The 19,172-nt window shown below is 33.2% G+C and overlaps 1 protein-coding gene across 1 annotated transcript in view; it reads left to right on the forward strand.

Annotated features, from left to right (window-relative positions):
• SECISBP2L (SECIS binding protein 2 like) overlaps positions 1-19,172 on the forward strand; it is a 50,133-nt gene that overhangs the window by 1,056 nt on the left and 29,905 nt on the right. Inside the window, 8 exon segments of the mRNA XM_033108079.1 lie at positions 6,428-6,606; positions 9,173-9,497; positions 10,832-10,967; positions 14,913-15,073; positions 15,075-15,113; positions 15,115-15,145; positions 15,413-15,436; positions 15,786-15,901. Coding sequence (XP_032963970.1) covers positions 6,428-6,606; positions 9,173-9,497; positions 10,832-10,967; positions 14,913-15,073; positions 15,075-15,113; positions 15,115-15,145; positions 15,413-15,436; positions 15,786-15,901 — 1,011 coding nt within the window.

Here is a 19,172-nt window from a genome sequence, read left to right on the forward strand (position 1 = left end):
AAAATAAGGGGTCTTGTCTCCGAAGACGTTTCAGTTCTTGTGACTTCTGTGAAATGTAATTCCGTTCTTGTGACTTCTCTGAAACAAATTTGATGAAGTCCAAGTTTATTCACTGTCTGTTCCCCTCTTCAGTTGAAGGCCTTGTCCAGTGATCAACTCGGCTAATACTTGAAGGAAAAAGATTAGCGATTTGCTTAATTATTTTACAAATGGATAGTTTGCACCTTAGTAAATGAGACAGGATTTCCCAAATTCTTGTATATAATTATATGTAGTTAGTGAAAGCCAGTTTTGTTTTTGAAATTGGCCTCTATTAGCAGGCAAAGTACAGTTTCCTAGTTGTGTATATTTGTTTTTACAAAAGCTTTAGTTAAAAACAGCTTTATGTGAATATGAGTCTGAAAACACTAATGAGTTTCATGAAACAATACATGGATTTATCAAAGCAAAATTGATTGGAGGCTCTTGGGAAATATATAAGGCTTTCCTGTGACCCATAGTATTCTATATAAGGCCTATATCCAGTTTAACATAAAACGCATTTTTTAAGGTATCTATCAAAAATGCCTGAGCTTTCAAAGCCTTACGAATAGGAAATTTTCTTTAATGATTTTCTTGTATGTGTGTTATTAATGAAAGGGTTAAACATTTTGGTCCTTCATGATGCCAGAGCTATAACCAGTAATACTACCATATGTATACTTATGGCTCCTTTCATCCTAGAGGAAATGTAATTAACTATTTGGATGGTAACTTGTGGGTGATTACCTTAACAGCAAGTACTATGAGCAAATTATTTGAACTGGAGAGCCTCTTCCGCTTTCATCGTATATCTTTCCGAAGTCCACAACCTATTTAAAATCTTGTAGAAATCTAAGAATTAGGAAAAAAAAGCACAAATACAGGTTTTTCCTTTGAAGAATTTTTTTCTCGGGTACCTCTTGCCTCTTCCCCAGCCTAATCTTAAATGAGAGAAAAATTTCAGCCATCCCTCTCCCCCCACACATGCTCATAGGAAACTGACATCCAAAAAAGTGATGCTACTTTGCCTAGTTCACGCTGTAGGCAGTTAATTCAGGGGTCTCTGGATGACCTGGAAGGAGTGCGCTTCATTTTATATTAGCATTTTTCTGGAGCAGGATTCCATTATTTTCATAATATTCTCAAAGGGATCCATCATTGAAAAAAGCTAAGAACCATTAACTTAATGCTAGATAGTGGCTAGTTGAGATTTCTCAACTTTGTGGAGTTTTCAGTTGTTGCCACTATGCCATACATAGAGTAATATAATGGCTTTTTCAGGTTATCTGGAATATACTTTTTACTTTTAATAAAGTGAATTTAGATAGGTAAAAGGTATGAAAAATACGTATGTTAAATTTTCATTTTTCTTAACAAACATTTGTTTTTCAATTTTAAACTAGTGTTGGTTTATATTCAGAATTTCTGGGAATGCCTACAGCATTATAACTTACTCATTATAATATTCTAATGGTTAGAAATTCACAGAAGTTTGATTTTTTTTTTAAATAGTACTTATACAAACTTTCTGCATTCCATATTAACCTAATTGAAATCCCTGAAGTTTTGCACCAGTATAACTTAAAAAAAAAAATCTAAGTATGTTTTTCCTTCAGGTATTCATGTTGTTGTTATTGGATTACTTAAAAATATATACATATACACATATATATATTTGTGTGTGTGTGTGTGTGTATATATATATATAATTGCAATAATGACTATTTGAAAGAATGTTGTAGCTAGAAGAGAATCTCAGGAGTAATCTCTTTTGGCAAGACTGTTCAATCAAAACAAGTGGCTTAATTTTGACTGCTAAAGTTAGATGTTCTAAGAACAGATATTACTTGGTGTAATGCATTTTTTTGTCTTTAAAAATAAAAAGCTGGAGAAAAGGGATGTAGAGAATAAATCATGGAGTTCATTTTGTTTATAAAGGCTTTAGTGTTTCTATTTTTAGGAAATTTAAGCCATGTGTTTTGAGAACTCATAAAATAAACAATGGCCTTAGAAGTGGCAGAACACTTGAGGTTTAGAGTCTCTTTTATATTATCAAATAATTTAAACAGTGGCTTGATTTTTAGTACATTAACATTAGATAGGTTCTTTTAAAAGAATTTACAAAATTATTTATCACTGACATCTTTAATTCTTAGAAAAGCAAACATGTAACAAATATATAGGACTTCTAGCAAACGACTTTTCACCAATAAATATACAAAAATTATCTGGCTTATCATTCTTTCCTTTAAATAATTTATAAACTTCATATAATAATCAGCACTGCAAGCTAAACATATTTTAAATAAGTTACTATAAAATGTATATCATACTTATAGTTCGCCTTTATGGATATGTTAGTGATCTGTCTTAATAGATTTTTTAAATAATACTTTTATAATAAAAAAGAAAGTAAATCTCATTTAGGGAAAATACCATTTGAAAATTTAAAAGGCATTATTCCCTAAGCCTTTAAATCAAATAGGAAGTAAAAAAGTAGAATTATAGGTTCTTAAAAAGGTAATGACATTCAACATGTGAAAACCTACGGGATGTGGCTGAAGCTATATTCTGAGGCAAATGCATAGTCATAAATGCTCTCGTTGTTAAACATTTTTAAAGGAAAATAAAAATTAAACAAGAGCGTAAAGACATGTAAAAACAAATTAATAAGTTAGATAATACAAAAACTACTATTAAATTTAGAAAACTGGTTTTTAGAAAAAGTACCATCAGATTTTAACAGGATTAGATGCAGTCTGTTTTAAGAAAAGGGGGAAATGTCTGGATAGCAAAGCAAGTGGGCAGAGTATAAGTTAAATACTTTGATTTTTTTCCCCTCACTATTTTCTGAAGTCTTGCAAAACATATAACTACTGCAATTTGTTTTGGCAAGTGGTTTGTTTTCAGTTTAAGCCATTCCAATCAGAAAAAAAAAAACAGTGGACAGGTATCTATCTCTTAAGCATTAAAATTTTTTCATTCAGAAGACATTTATTTTACCTTTGGCCATGAGATATAAAATATCTTAGTGTTTGGTATATCGTATTTTTACCTTAACATAGAAAGAATGTGGAGGGTTTCCATGGTCGTATTTTTTCTGTAGGTGTGGTACATACTGACAAATCACTGTGGGAGAGTGCATTATTGTGTTCTAGTCAGTTTTCATTTTAAGTATGTATTATTTTCCTGTTGCTTAATCTGGGAAGATTATTTGCACTCTTCTAGAGGTTCTATCTTGGAAGAGTTTAATGTATATTTCCTGCTGATGGGTGCTTCGTAGTGATGTTTGCCCATTTTCCCAAAACCTGTCTATACAGTACTCTTTCCAGAACATGTGCTTAGTGCATATTTATTGAATTATATAGGCTCTTAGAGCTCTGAATGCATTTTTTCAATAAACTCCTTTAAACAATATTTTTATAGTTTCATGTTTGGATAAATTCTTGGGTTCTCTAGATTATTCACGTTAAAGAAGTTTTATTAACATTTGCTTTAATATATGCAAAACTTAAGATGAATGTGTAACTTGTTCAAATACAGGTTTCTGGGATTGATTTTTTACTTAATTTGGAAAATTCTGAAATTTCTAAAGTATAAAGATAATTTTACTGTGTAGTTTTTTTTTTAAGCAAATAGAACAGGAATTTGTTTTTTGTAGTTTAGACTTCTTCCATGTTTATATTTTCTTTAAGGAGACAGTTCCTTGCTGTATAATTTCTGATTTCTAAATAATAGATGTTGGCAAAGGTAGACACTAAACACAGAATTTCAAACTGAAGCATATTACCATATGAAGTAACTAGTCTAATTTTCTCATAATGTTTTGTTGTCCACTATGTAAGGCATTTTTCTTTGATTTCTATACTAATATAATTGAAATATTGCCAGAATCTGTTGTTTACTTAACATATTATCTATATGGGCTTTATTATGTGGAATTTTAAGAATAGTTCCGGATCTTAGCATTATTTTTCAGGGCTGAAAACAACAGATGCGGCATTTTGATGTACAATACTGAAGGCCCCAAAGTCACAATAAACAACTTTAAAAACCATACAGAGTTGTAACTATAGGAGAAAGTTTGCCAGTCTGTTCCTACTAGTGACATCTTCTGTTTGTACAGCTGTTGACTACAGCAGCTTCTCTTTTTTGCTAAACACAAAGGATCCATTTCAGTGTTTGTGAATTTTATTGTTGAACTCAGATACCTAGGATTGCACTTAGAATAGAAACAAATACAAACTTTAATATTTAAGGGTATATACTGTGTATATGTGCAGACGTTAGTTATAAATTAAGCATGACAGTGTTTGAACAGTGGCTTGCCTAAGTTCATAACAGTTTTAAGTAAAAGTACAGATGAAACTAGATAGAAAAAACTTGTTGCAACTTTTGACTTGAGCGAGAATTTGAATTTGTTGTTACCAGAGCAACTTATGAGTTGGTATTATTTTTTGAGGGGAGTGTCAGGAAAAGTTATTATTTAAAATTTTTCTTATTTCTTTAGAATTATATTAGTATTGTTCCTTTTTTATATTAGACTGAGAATTTGATGTGACCATATTTCTTGCTTTAAAACAAATCCTAATGTCTTCTAGTTCAGATTTATAAAACTGTTCAGAGAGTTCTCATATGTTCAGAAGGACTTTTTGATTTTAAAAAGAAATCTTGAAAATTGCATTTTTAGTATGGTTAAAATGTGATTTAAATTTTCCTTTTTCATATGCTTATGTATGAACTGTATAAGGTTTCCATTATCTGTGCATTATTGTTGAAATCAGCTTTTTTCCCCTAATTGGAGAAACTTTTGTTAGGTTGATATTTTATACCTCATATAAATAAGTTTTGAGTTCTAATGACTATCACAGTGAAAATTACTGACTTATTCTATTAGCATTTGAAGGAGTTTTTGCATTCTGTGTTGAAATTCAAGAAACCAAGTTCAGTTCACAATTTCTAAGTGTCATTACTGTGTCTACTTCAGATTTGGTTAATAGTAAAAAGTAGACTTCAAAGTTAAATCAGGTAAAGAGAAAGGATATTGAATTAGTACTGCTGTGTAGTTCAGATTTGTTCTCTCTCCCTCTCTTTTTTATAAGCATTTCTGAATATTTACAGTGGAATCTTTTTGGAGAATAATTTTTCTGAATAAAACTATATTGAGCACATCAGATCGTCTTTTTAGATTTTCTTGGATTTTTTACTGATTACTTTCGTGAGAAACATGCCTGAAATTTATTCTCAGAACTATGCTTTGATGAGAGCTTCTAATAAATGCCACCCTGGCATGTTGGTTGGGAAAAAGTTCCAGTTAAATTGTTGCTTTAAGGTCATTGGTTTGAGTGGTTGAAACATGGGATTGCATTTCACTTACTGGTTTCATTAAGTGTTTAATATCTTTTTAGATTGTAATATTTATGTGGTTTTTAACATTCTGTTTTTACAGAATGCCTTACAGTTCTTTTTCTTTTTATAAATTTAAAAAATTTGTTGTTAAATATAAGAAATGCACAAGGAAAACTGCATCAAACCAATGTATAGCCAAATAAATTATTATAAGGTGAATGAGTACCTTGGAAATATCACCCAAGTTAGGAGGTTGAGCTTTGCCAGGCACCCCAGAAGCTCTCCAGCTCTCTCCTCCCAATCACTACTCCCTCTTTTCTAATTCCTATCCTGACTTTTAAGGATCTTACTTTTCTTTATAGTTTTGTCACCCACATGTGCATTCTTACATGTTATAAGAAAAGATACAAAATAAACTAAAATGGAGTACATATTCTGGATAACTTTAGTTTGCTCAGCTTGTCAACGAGGAAACTGAAGTACTCAGTTTTTCCCAGTTTAATTGTGAACCAGAAGTTTTTTCCCTCCTTACGTTGTTTTTGTTTTTTTAATTCATCTCAGACTTTTTCCTTCTTTTTAATTTCATCACACTAATCTAATTTCCTGAAATGGGCAGAAATAGACTACTTTTTAGTCTATTCAAACAAATATAATTATCCGTCAGAACTCTGTTTAATGCTTTTTTTCCCCTAACAAAATTAGTTAGAAACACATTGTTATGTCCGAAGAGCTACATTTCTTACTACCAGCTTTATTTTTGGACTCTGTGGTATGACTTCCTTATACTCTTGATTGTTTTAACAGCTTCCATTACATAAGTGATTTCATTGAAATGTAGTAACCTTGGATAAGTCATTCCCTATTTTATTTAATGGCTTTGTCTAAATAACTTAATCATTTGTTTGAATTTGTCATTGGCTGTTTGGATGTTTGGCAAATACTGAGAAGAGATCCAATTACTATTTGCAAAAACAGACTCTTATTGTTAAATTGTGAACTTACGTTATTTAAGTTTTTTGCTCATTTGTTAATAACATGTTTCACTTTCTCTTTGAAGAATGTCAAGCTGTCAGCTGAGGTAGAGCCATTTATTCCCCAGAAGAAGAATCCTGATGCATTTATGATCCCTATGGCACTCCCAAATGATAACGGAAATGTTTCTGGTGTGGAACCAACTCCAATTCCCAGCTACTTGATTACTTGTTATCCGTTTGTGCAGGAAAATCAGTCTAATAGGTAATTTGTTTATTATTATTTTCTTTGGGGAGGGGTTAAGGAAATGCAGAAGTTGCCAAAGCACACTATTTAATTTTTCCTTTATAACTTCTAAAGTTAACCATCTCTCTCTTTTTTTTAAGAGGAGTAAATAAAACCAGATGATGTGGATATTTGAAAATTATTAACATGGATTATTTTCTCATTCTTTCTGAGTTCTTTGGCTGTATCTCTAATAATAAGTCATTGAAATTTGTTTGAAATAAATTGACTTAAAAGGAGGAAAGAATTACTCAGAAAGAGGTAAACAGAATTCCTTTTTTGGAGGTTAGGCATCTAATCATAATTACCAAAATTGGCACAAGAAGAAAATACCAAGAGATCGTCTTTAATTTTGAAGCTTTTATGGTTCATCAGCATATATAACTCTAGACACTGATTCTAGGTTTTGTTTTTTTTTAATTTATTGGGGTGACAATTGTTAGTAAAATTACATAGATTTCAGGTGTACAATTCTGTATTACATCATCTATAAATCCCATTGTGTGTTCACCACCCAGAGTCAGTTCTCCTTCCATCACCATATATTTGATCCTGATTCTAGTTTAAATTTAGCTCTGTGCTATTGTCACAGGGTGAGTTAGCAATCCAGATAATGTGTGTGACCTTCGTAACTACTAGGGTGTAACTTGTGATCCTTGTGATAGCCTTTCTAACTCTGCTTAGATTGTCTGAATGATTAGCACTTCATTGGTGCAGTTCATTTTATGCCATATAAAAGTAATTTTAGACTCTTTCAAGTTATATCACACACAGAAAATTGTACTTCTCTATTCCTAGCACTATGGAATAAATGGATGAAGTAGCTGGGCTCTAGCCTCTGCCCAACCACGCCTGAGGACTAAAGCAATATTTCTACATATCTGTAACCCATTGTGGTGCACTTGTGTGCCAAAGCACATTCTTGAGAAGTTCTGGATATGTGAGATATGAAATCACTAAACAACTTTCTCAGAAATTAAATATTCAAGTCAGTAAGCTGAAGATCAATAGTTTTGGGGATTGGACAAATAGTAGAAGCTAAGGGATCTTTCTCAATTAAATTTAGCATTATATTAAAAATACAGAGGGTGCCAATAAAATGTATACACATTTTAAGAAAGGAAAACTGGGGCTAAGATTGTGAACAGCAACTCTCCCTGGAACTCGGCTGCCATGAGCTGCTGTGAGCAGCTGACCTACTGCCTCAGCTGGGGGAGCGCAAGGCTCGTAACACCAGCATCGGTCAGGGAGCTGTGTCCTACACAACTAGACTGAGAAACAATGGCTTGAACTGGAGTAGGGGGTGGGAGGCAGAAGAAGCGAGGGAAATAAATAAAAATAAATAAATTAAAAAAAATAAATTAAAAAATAGAAAGGAAAACTGTTAAAATTGTAATAATATATACTGATAACAAAAGATGAATACAAGTCACGTTTGACTTCTGCAATTACAAGAGGTGCTCAAGTGGTTACCATCAGCGTCCAGACACCTCTGATTACGGCGAACTACTGCTTGAGCAACAGTGACCAATGTGTCCACTTGTAGGTATACATTTTTTTGGCACCACCAGTATTGACCTGTATGGACTATGTTCAAAGTGATTTGTAAACTACATTTTAATAATACTATTTTTCTATTTGACAGAGTGACCAAGTGTATACAGTATGGTAAATTAAGTTTTTCTTACCTTACCAAATAGTCTTTTGAGAATTCATGAGTAAGCCAGCAGCATATTTTTTAGAATACTTTTAGAATTATGGCAGTAGACGTTTTTCCATTTTGCTTTGTCATGGGAGTAGTGCGGAAAAGCCCTATGCTTCAGCTCCCCAGGACCCCTCTTTGGTCAGCAGCAGCCTTCCATGAGCAGCACTGCTGAGACAGGAAGAGTCTTGCTGGTGCTTTACAGGAACTGCACTAGAAGAAGCTCTGATGCTAGGGATAAGATCGCAATAGACAGGCTTGTCGTTTTCTTCTTTCCCTTGGACTTGGAGCCTGCTTCCATTGCCAAGGAGGGGAGCCAGGAAAAGAGCTGGCCTTGGACAAGTGGTGAGGGGAGTGTGGGAGAGGAATAGGAGGCCCTGGGACTGAGCTGAAGAAGGAGAGGTGGAGCAACCAAATCACCCATTGTAATGATCACCTTACACAATGATCACCTTACCCTGCTCTTTGCCAAAGGCTGTCATCGTCATTAGCATCGGATGGGAACTTTGGACTGTTGGCAGATCCATCTGCTAAGTGTGTAACTGTTAGGCAGAAATATCTTGATGTTGAGGGGAGAGTTACAAATAGGAATGATATATATACTTTAAAATTTTTGGAATGCAGTGAAACTGTCAGGTTGACTTCCCTTATACTGTCATTTAAATTGTTATTACATGTACAAAATTCTATAGCAAAGAAAGTTAGATGATCTCCTTTTCCAGAATTATTATGAAGCCAGTGTTCTGTATTGTTTTTTTCTTTTATAAAATGAGAAGAGATTTTGCTTTAGCATTACTTTTAGAATTGTCAATGGAATTGTTATTTTTTGATTTGGTTTTGCAGACAGTTTCCATTATATAACAATGATATACGATGGCAACAGCCCAATCCAAACCCTGCTGGACCATACCTTGCCTACCCCATTATATCTGCTCAGCCACCTGTTTCTACAGAGTATACATATTATCAGCTGATGCCAGCACCATGTGCCCAAGTTATGGGATTCTATCATCCTTTTCCTACACCATACTCCAACACCTTTCAGGCTGCAAGTACTGTAAATACTATAACCACAGAATGCACTGAGCGTCCAAATCAGCTTGGACAGGTCTTCCCATTGTCCAGTCATCGAAGCAGAAACAGTAACAGAGGACCAGTGGTACCAAAAGTAAGTAACTGATTTTGGTGGGCTTTTATGTTTGATATTTCTGTTAGAGTAAGTAATTTACTACTTGTATTGATTAGCCTTTAATGCAGAATTTACTATAGAACATTTCATTCACTATCATAAAATAGTTAAGGGTATAGCATTTATAAAATTTTCCCCCTTTTTTATTGTTCCTCATTTTTAATTGATAATATGATTTACAGTCATCTTTAAGTTCCTTCAAAGAGTTTTTGCGTAACTGTAATGAATAAATATTTCCATATTGATTTAGTGATAAACATTGCATAGTGACACCAATGTTAATCGGTGGTCAGTTGGATCCTATGCTAGCAGTGCTGACTCGCTATTGCACTGCAGGATACGTCAGTTTTCCAAAATCAGCACGAGATACTATGGAGAAGAACATTTCTGATTCATTAAATCCCTTCAACTTCATTGTTTCTAGCCCGTGAATTTTTAGTAGGAATAGCATTTTGTTATTTAAGGGGTGCTTTACTATATGAACACAAGGTCTTCTAGGGTTGAAAAAAAGAGAATGAAAAATGGGTGAAACCACCTTTACTCAGGAACACCCTTCTGACTAAGTTGTAAAAAAAAAACACCCCAAAACATGAAGGCCTTGAAATCATAGATTAAAGTTTGTTCTAGGTAACACCATGGGTCAAGGGAAATCTTTTTGGGACCTCTGAGAATGAAGAGAAATACATATTGGAGATAAGATAATAGTATAGAACTTTCAGATGTTGAACTAGCATGATTTTCAGAGTGCACTCCCAGCACTTGAAATTAGGAAATTAAATTCAGAGTGTTGTTGTATAAATTGCTATTAAGCGAAGCATACTCATATTTTTTAAAAATGAAAGAAAGGATTAGCTGTTTTATATTTGTAAACTCGAAAACAGAAATCTTGTACTTCACTGCTATCATGAAACTATAATTTGGCCTTTGTATAAGTTACCACCCTTTTTATTACTCTTTTAAATAAAAACTTACATCCCCTTCTATATGACATTTTACTCCTATTATTAATTATTGATTGAGAAAATTAAAAATGCAAATACAATTAAAAATGAATTCATGTTAATTATAGTAGTGTTAATGGTTATTTGAAAAGTTTTGTATAAATGTGTGTAATACCTTATTTAGCCTCTTTGATTGGCTGCAGATAATTTCATGAAATCCTAACAATAACCTGTTTCCACATGAGTTGGAAACCATTAATTTGGAGCATACGTTTAGGTGTATTTTATAGTGAATGTGTATTTTGTGATGTTGAGTACACTGAGTAGAATCTTAATTTTTTTGTTTTGTTTTGTTGTTTTTACCTAAATCAGCAACAGCTTTTACAACCGCACATAAAAAGCAAAAGGCCACTGGTGAAAAATGTAGCTACTCAGAAAGAGACAAATGCAGCAGGTCCTGATAATCGATCAAAAATTGTGCTTCTGGTAGATGCTTCACAGCAAACTGGTAAGGCAAGGATTCTTGTATATGATATACATCACTGATTTTCATCTATTGTCATGCATTGACTTATAACTGTGGACTGCACCACTTTTCATCATTCTAGATTTTCATCCTTCCATTTATCCTGTCATTTTGTGAAATTCTCTAGGAAGAATGAAACAATCCATGTCCTTAATATTCTTTCAACTTGCTTTGCTGGTTTATGCACAATTTTTGAGAAGGGTTTGAGGTTTCCTTATAAAATAGTGAAGCAGTTCAAAAATCAGAGATGGAATTTTGCAGACATTGTAGAAATATGAGGGACTCATTTTGGTAGAAATCAGGTTTGTACGTGTTCTCATAACTAGATTAAAACCCTTTATAAAACATTATAAAAAATCTTAATGTTTTATATGATACTTATATAGAAAGAATTAGGAAGTTTTCTGTTTCATACTTAAACATTAAAACTGAACCAAACTTAGGAGTGACAACTCCTAAGAGGGTGCCAAAAAAAAATGTATATACATGTTAAGAAAGGAAAACTGTATTAAAATTGTAAGTACTAAATACATACCAATATCAAAAGATGAATACAAGTCATATTGACTTCTGTAGTTACAAGGAGTGCCAAAGTGGTTACCATCCGCATCCAGACACTTCTGATTACGGCGAACTACTGCTTGAACAATTTTGACCAAGTGTCCACTTGTATACATTTTTTTGGCACTCCCGGTATGTGCTGTCAAACAAGTAAAAAATTTTGGACCAGTAGGATGTAATTTTCTCAGAAGTGTTCTAGAGGATGGTATAAGCATTAAATAAAAAGCTTTATCTGGTACTAGTCTTATAATATTCCGTCTATTTTTTCTGTTTATACCATGAAATTGCAGTCTGTATCTCTGATCTAGCCTTATGGCTATAGAATAGATATCTGTCTCTTCTCATCCAGTGTCTTTGACACTAGTAAAAAAAAAAAAAATCCTTGTTAATGATCAAAGACCAAGAATTATATCTGTTCAAAGGCACATTTGATTTTTATCCCTTACTCTCCACTCAATGCAGTCTGCCTTAAAATGAATTGGATGGCACATACTTTCTTTCATTTGGGCTGCACCTTTTTGTTTCGACATCTAGTCAGTTATTCTTTTACAATTGTTGAAATGCATTGGGACCAAGAAAGAACTGGCAATCAGTTAAAAACAATCTTGTTGATAGTACATTCATTGTGTGATTTGTAGGGCAAACAGTGAGAGTAACAGACTCTGACGATTGGAATTGATATGGAAAAGAATCACAGTGTAATATATTACAAAGTTTGCTGTGTTTTGGTTGTTCCTAGTCATAGTGACCCATTTCTACACGCTCTCAACCCTGGGACTGCTTTTTAAAATTCTTTAGTTTGCTTATTTATAACCATAAAGATAGCCTTCTGAATAATAAGAATTATAAAGGAAAGGATGGAGGTATAATTTAAGTAGAAGATTATACTTTCTGTCAGTATTCTTATTCTTTAGTTTGTTTCCAGATTCTGAAGACTATACATTCTGTGTTTTTATTCTTTAGTTTGTTTTTAATTTCTGAGGATTAATTGGTATCAGTCAGAGGTAGAATGGAATACTATAGTTTAAAGGAATTTGAAATAAATTTTTACTCTTGAACACAAGCTTGTATTATTCAATAGAATTTAGTAGATGGGTAGATGTAAGAAACTATACAAGTTAATTGCATTTCAGTATGCTCCGTACAAAGTTTAAGAAAAGATGCCATTTACAGTAGCAACAAAAATATAGTTTCTGGCAGTGAAACTTATACAAGATGTACAAGACATTTATGCAAAAAACTAACTTCATTATAGGACATTTAAAAAGAAATCTAAATATGTTCATGCAGGACGATTTGATATTGCAAATGTCATTTCCCCTAAGTTAATCTGTAGATTCATTGAGTTCAGTCAAAATCCAATAGAAATTTGGGGAACTTGACAAACTAATTCTGAAATAAAGGAGTACTAGTCTGAGAAGAGCCAAGACATCCCTGGAAAAGAACTTTTCTCTAGATATCAAGACCTATTAAGCCATCTTAATTCCTGTAGACTTGTACAAAAATATAGTATACAAATGCAGTATACAAAAATGGAACAAGGAGCCCAGAAAAAGACTCAACGTATGTGGAGACAAATACATAAAAAATGACAGAGATAGCACTACAGATCCCTAACTTATACCCTATGCAAATCTATTCCAGACGGATTTAAATGGGAAAACCACATGTAGAAGAACCACATGTAGGAGAAAATATAGATAGATATCTTTATGACTGCAGGGAGGGAACTGTTTCTAAAATTCAGAATTTCTACTTATCAAAAGTGAATGAAAGAATAAGCTATAAACTTGGAAAAGATTTTTTACCATGCATATAACTGACAACAGATTAGTATGAGGACAAACATATAAAGAATTCATGTGAATCACTAAGCACATGATCTCACCTGCCCTCGGGGCCCCTGGGACACAGTGGGGACAGGGGCTGGGATGAAACAATTTGGTGGAACTATTGGAATCTTCCTTTCACGCCTGTGAATGTATCCAAATAGAATCTCCCCCTAGAAAGAAAAGGGGCTATTTGATTAAAGATGTGCAACAAAAACACAGAAAACTTCCCGGGTCCAGTAGCAGGTGACAAGTCAAGAGAAGTACAGGACATCCACTCAGTGAATAATATAGAACCTTCTTATATTATAATTATGAAGAACATATACATAATATTAAATAGCACAACTCAAATCATATTGAGGATTTCTAAAAATTATGGGTAGGAACATGGAAAAAGAAAATTTATGAGTTGTTGGGTTGGAGGAAATTGTTAGGTTTGTTTGTTTTTTTTAATGTCTGTGATTACAATTTGTGAAATACAAAATAAGAAACAGATAACTCATTAGAAAATAGGCAGAAGCCAAACAATCCAAAGTAAAATTAAAAAGTATTTCACAGAAGGGAAAACATTAGTGGCTAAAAGCCTCAGGAAAAATGCTCAATCTCATTATTAAGCAGGAAAATGCAAATTAAACTCACAATGAGCCATCTTTTTATACCCACATTGGCGAAAATTATAGCCTAGAAGACAGTATTTGGTGAATGTGTGTATCAGTGGGGATATTTTTATCCTGCTGTTGGAGTGTAGACTGTTTTAACCACCTTTGAAAATTATTTGGCATTACCAAGTACAGTTGAATGTATGTATTCCCTAAGACCCAGCAATATTTACCTTAGAGAAATTCACATATACACGTTTACATTCATAAGTGTCTGTATAAGAATGTTTACAGCAGTATTGTTCTTCATAACAGCAAAACCCAGAACAATCCAAGAGTGCCATCAGTGGTACAAAGGGTAATACATTATGGTAGTTCATACACACGCCGTCTAGATTCCAGGGACATTAATGAATTACAGCCACGTGCATCAGAATCTCAAAACCAGTGTTGAGGAGGCGGGGTGGGAAGCAAGTCACAGCAGAATAAGAACAGTAAATTTCATTTTTATAGCTTGAAATTTCAAAATTACATGATTTGTATTGTAGGAATACAAAAATTCATGGTAAATCTATTTTTTAAAGTGAGGGAATGACAACACAGAATTCCATAATAGAGGTAACCTCTGAGGGGGAAGAGGATACAACCATTGAGGGGCAGGCAGTGTACTTCAAAGATTAATGATGTCCTCAAATGGGTAATTTTTAATATGAACATTTTAATATTTTAATATGCTAATATCTTATTCACTTTTCATAATAAACATGTTATAAACCAACTTGTCAGGAATAGCTCACCTTTTGATGATCTTTTTCAAAAAGTTTTCACCATTACAATGTTAGCTATCTTTATTTTCTTACAACCTCAACGATAGTGTAACAAGAATTTATCAACTGGATCCTCACAAAGAGTTGTCACACTTGCTCGCCTTGTAGATTTCCCGTCCGACATTGCTAACAAGTCTCTTTCGGAGAGCTCTGCCACGATGCTCTGGAAGTCCAAAGGCAGGAGGAGAAGAACATCCCACCCTACTGCCGAATCCTCCAGTGAGCAGGGGGCTAGTGAAGCCGACATTGACAGCGACAGTGGTTACTGCAGGTCCCAAACACGGCACCAACCAGCCCCCAGCAGGGGCTTTTGCGAAATCCTGATTCTGGCACCAATGAATGTATGTGTGACATTGCTTTGTTGAATCAGTGAGCTACGTCAGTATTCTTGTGTCCTCTGCTAAAGCTTAAGTATCTATTTTCATTAACCAATTCCTGTAGTAATAGATGGTTACAAACATTTTGTGTATTTTATTCATATGAAAAATATTCATTATGAAGAAGTGTTTCTTCTAAGATTGTAATAAGCATGCTTCACACTAGACTAGATAATGAAACATTATGAAACTTAAGTGGAAAATAATTGTCTTCTTTGTTTCTATTTTTAGCATGTGAATCATCTATATGTGCAGGTACTTATTTTTCTGCATAATGTTTTTCCTATACTTTATTCTTTGTTATGTCAAAGTTTTGCTTTTAAACGTGAAGCTTGTTGATGCTGCATAAAAATTAGAACTCTTCCAGAGAGATTCAAGTTAATTTGAAGGTATAATTTTGCGGATAAAATTGAGAAAATGCCAGCCAGAGGTATTCTGCAAATGATACTTATATTACTAACAACTAGATGTCACTTAAAGTTTATAGAAAAATTTCCACTATTACGTTTATAGTGACTGAATTTCAGTATAAGAATTTAGGGGGCAGTTTAGGTTTTGGCATCCTTTATAAGTAAATCATATTTTTAAATCTCATTTGTTACAGGTGGTGTAAATTGGTCCAATGTAACTTGCCAGGCAACTCAGAAAAAACCTTGGATGGAAAAAAGTCAGACATTTTCTAGAGGTGGAAGGCAGACTGAACAAAGAAATAACTCACAGGTAATTTGAATTAGGTTGGAGAAATTTGATTAGTGTGAGATGGATTATTGTAAATGGTATAGTGGTTTTGGAGAGCAGTGTCCTTTTTTAGAGATGCGTATTGAATTATTTAAAAGTAAAATATATCTATAATTTTAATATGGCTTAGCCAATAAAATTATTATTTAAGTAATGAAGCAAAATGGCAAAAATGTTGAAAGTACGTGGTGTATATATGGGTGCATATTGTACCATTTTCTACTTTTCTGTATTTAAGAAATATATTTGGATATTTCATAACTTTAAAACAGAATACCCTCCAGTCCTGGTTCACCTGCTAACTTATCCATATAAAAAATTTTAAAGCGTTTTAATGCCTTAAATATGGATTCTTGAACTTGTGGACTGCAGCCTTGTCCGTGTGACGTGACTTGACTGCACACATCACAAACCTTAGTGATGACTGCCTCCTGCCACAGTGTGGCCAGACTGGCAGCTTCCTGGGCTTGGGGAGCAGGATCTAGCTGTAGTACTGCAGAGCGAGTTCTATACTGCCGCAAGCTTCCAATCACTGGCTTCCTGCATTTGGTTGTCTGTGAAATCAGGACTTTTTCATTGGTCAGTATTTTTCCTTTTCCACTTTTAGATAGACTTCCTGGGTTCCTTAAGGAATTAAAGTTGTGTGACTAGATCTGTGGATGAACTGAAATTACAGTAAGTTACTAATGGTTTATGTAGACCAAATACTTGCCAGTTCCTTTGCCTCCCTAAAATGAAGTATTTCAGCTGTGCCCTAACATTAATTAGGGTGTCAGGAAAACAAGCAGAATAACGCCCTCTTCCCTATGGTTATTGCAGAAATAAGTCATTGTTTGTGGCAGGCTTGTGAGACAGTCTAACTTTATTTGATTAAAAACAAAAGAGCTAAAACAAGAATTATTTAAATAGATTAGATAAACAAAATCTACACAATGTTTAGTTAAGTGCTAAAATTTTATGTTGAAATTCTATTAGAACTGCCAAGTTTGCAGCCTTGCTACTATTGCTTTTGATATAGTAGCCCACTGGAGAGGAAATACTACTGATAGGGAAAAACATCTTCTCTCTACCTCAAAACTGGTAAGAAATGGGAAAAGAGCAACAAAAAAAGAAAATTATGAAGACACGTGTAGTACGAGTATATTAAGTTTTGTTTATTTTGTATCTCTCTTCACTCAAAAAGAACTGGAGCAAGATGTTGAACAATGTGTTTGTTTTCTTTTCTACTTCTGATGTTTTGTTGTACTTTTCTTAAGCTTGTATTTGTTTGATTTTTGACATGCAGAATCTTTTTATTTTAAGTCAAAATAATTCCCCCTTTTGCAATTTCTGATTATTTTTAGGCTTAGAAAGTCTTTTAGTAATGAAATGTTCACTTGTATTTTCTGCTTTTTTATAGCATAATGTTTCCAGAATTTTATCTGAGAGTGATTTGATGCATGGTACAACATAATGTTGTAGATTTCCAAAGTAGTTAACCAGTTGTCCTAACATTGTAATCCACTCTTTTCTCTGATTTGTGCAGCCCTTTTAGTCGTTTGCTATTTCTAGGCTGTTTTGTTCCATGTATCAGAAATTTGCAGCTGCACCATGCTATTTTAACTACTGTGCCATGCAGTGATTTTTAATATTTTTATCAGTATTTTAACATTTGAAAAGCAGATTCTTTCTATACCCGATAAAGCTTTAATTTTAAATGATTGACATAATCTAAAACTTCAGTTTTTATAAATGGTTTTATTTTGTGAATAGGTTGAAAAATAAAGGTTATACAAAATCTCATTTTCACCCATCTCCTCTTGTCTTCCCCTCTTCCCTATATCTGTCCCCTATATGTTTCATTTTAATTAGTTTACTGTGTATTTTCCCAGAGTTTCTTTATGTAATTACAAGTACATACAAGTATGTATCTTATTTTTTATTCGCTCCGTTCTGTGCTATGTGCTATGCTTTCATCATCCAGTATTCCTTGGAGACATTTTCATATTATTACGTAGAGAGTTTCTATACGTTGTTAAAAAACAATGCCTAGTGTATATGGATATATCATTATTGATCTCTGTAGTTCTATTGATGGACACTCGGTTGTTTGAAAACTTGCTGTTTAGACATGCTGCAGTGTCATTTAGAAATGTGTGTCTGTATTGCAGTAGAATAAATTCCTAGATAAGGGACTGCTGGGTGAAAAGGTAAAGTCATGTGTTATGTGGTAAATATCATCAGATTGTACCATTTTATGTTCTCAACAATAATGTGGAGAGTGCATATTTATATAGCCTAAGAAATCATGTGGTTTCAGCATTTTGAATTTGTGCCAATTAGGTTAAAATGTGTATAAATGTAGTTGAGCATCTTTCCATGTGCTTAAGGGCAGTTTGTGTTTTTCTGTGACTTTGTCCGGTTATATCCTTTGCTCACTTTTTGTGTCTTGATCTCTCTTTATACATTTTAAAATCTTTTAATTCAAGCTCTTATGAAATATTTAAAATTTCTAGGAGACTTTAGTTTGTAATGTCAGTTGCAAATATTTTCTAGGTTTTTATTTTAATTTTTGATTTTGCTCATTGTTATTGCCATGCATAAGTTTATGTTTTAAATGGCATTAAGAAGTTTATTTTTATAAGGATATATATTATATCCTTGACTTTCTTTTTGCTTTTTAAAATGTCTCTGCGTTTTAAATTGCAATTAGAAAAACCTTGTCCTTACTCCAGGGTTATAAAGGAATTTGCCTGTTTTCCTCTAGTGTGTGTGTATGCTCTTGGTTTTTTACATTTAAATATTTATTCCATTTGGAGTTTGTCTTGGTGGATGGTGAGAGATATGGATCCTACTTTGTATTTTCCAGGTGGCTACCCAAATCTCCCAGCACCATTTATTGCAAAATCCATCTCTTTACTGATTTGAGATAACCACCCTTGTCACCTATTAAATTAATTCCCATATACATTGAAATCTATTTCTGGACCTTCTGTTTTGTTCTATTGGTCATTAATCTATCAACTTAGGGAGAAAGAATTACCTTTATGATGTGTGGCATCCTTCTATGCATAAAATAGTATGTCTTCCTTTTTTTGAATCATTTTTTTGTGTTCTTCAGAAGTGTTGTGTAGTTTTCTGAAAATAAATTTGTACATATTTCTCATAGTCAGTTCCTGATATTTTTTTGTTACATATATGGGGTGTGAAAACGTCGATGTTTCAGTATTAATTTTGCGCTAATCCTTGAAGAATCTTAATATATATTTGAAGC

The sequence above is a fragment of the Rhinolophus ferrumequinum genome, chromosome 6 (assembly GCF_004115265.2).
Source record: "Rhinolophus ferrumequinum isolate MPI-CBG mRhiFer1 chromosome 6, mRhiFer1_v1.p, whole genome shotgun sequence".
In the NCBI taxonomy this organism is placed as follows: Eukaryota; Metazoa; Chordata; class Mammalia; order Chiroptera; family Rhinolophidae; genus Rhinolophus; species Rhinolophus ferrumequinum.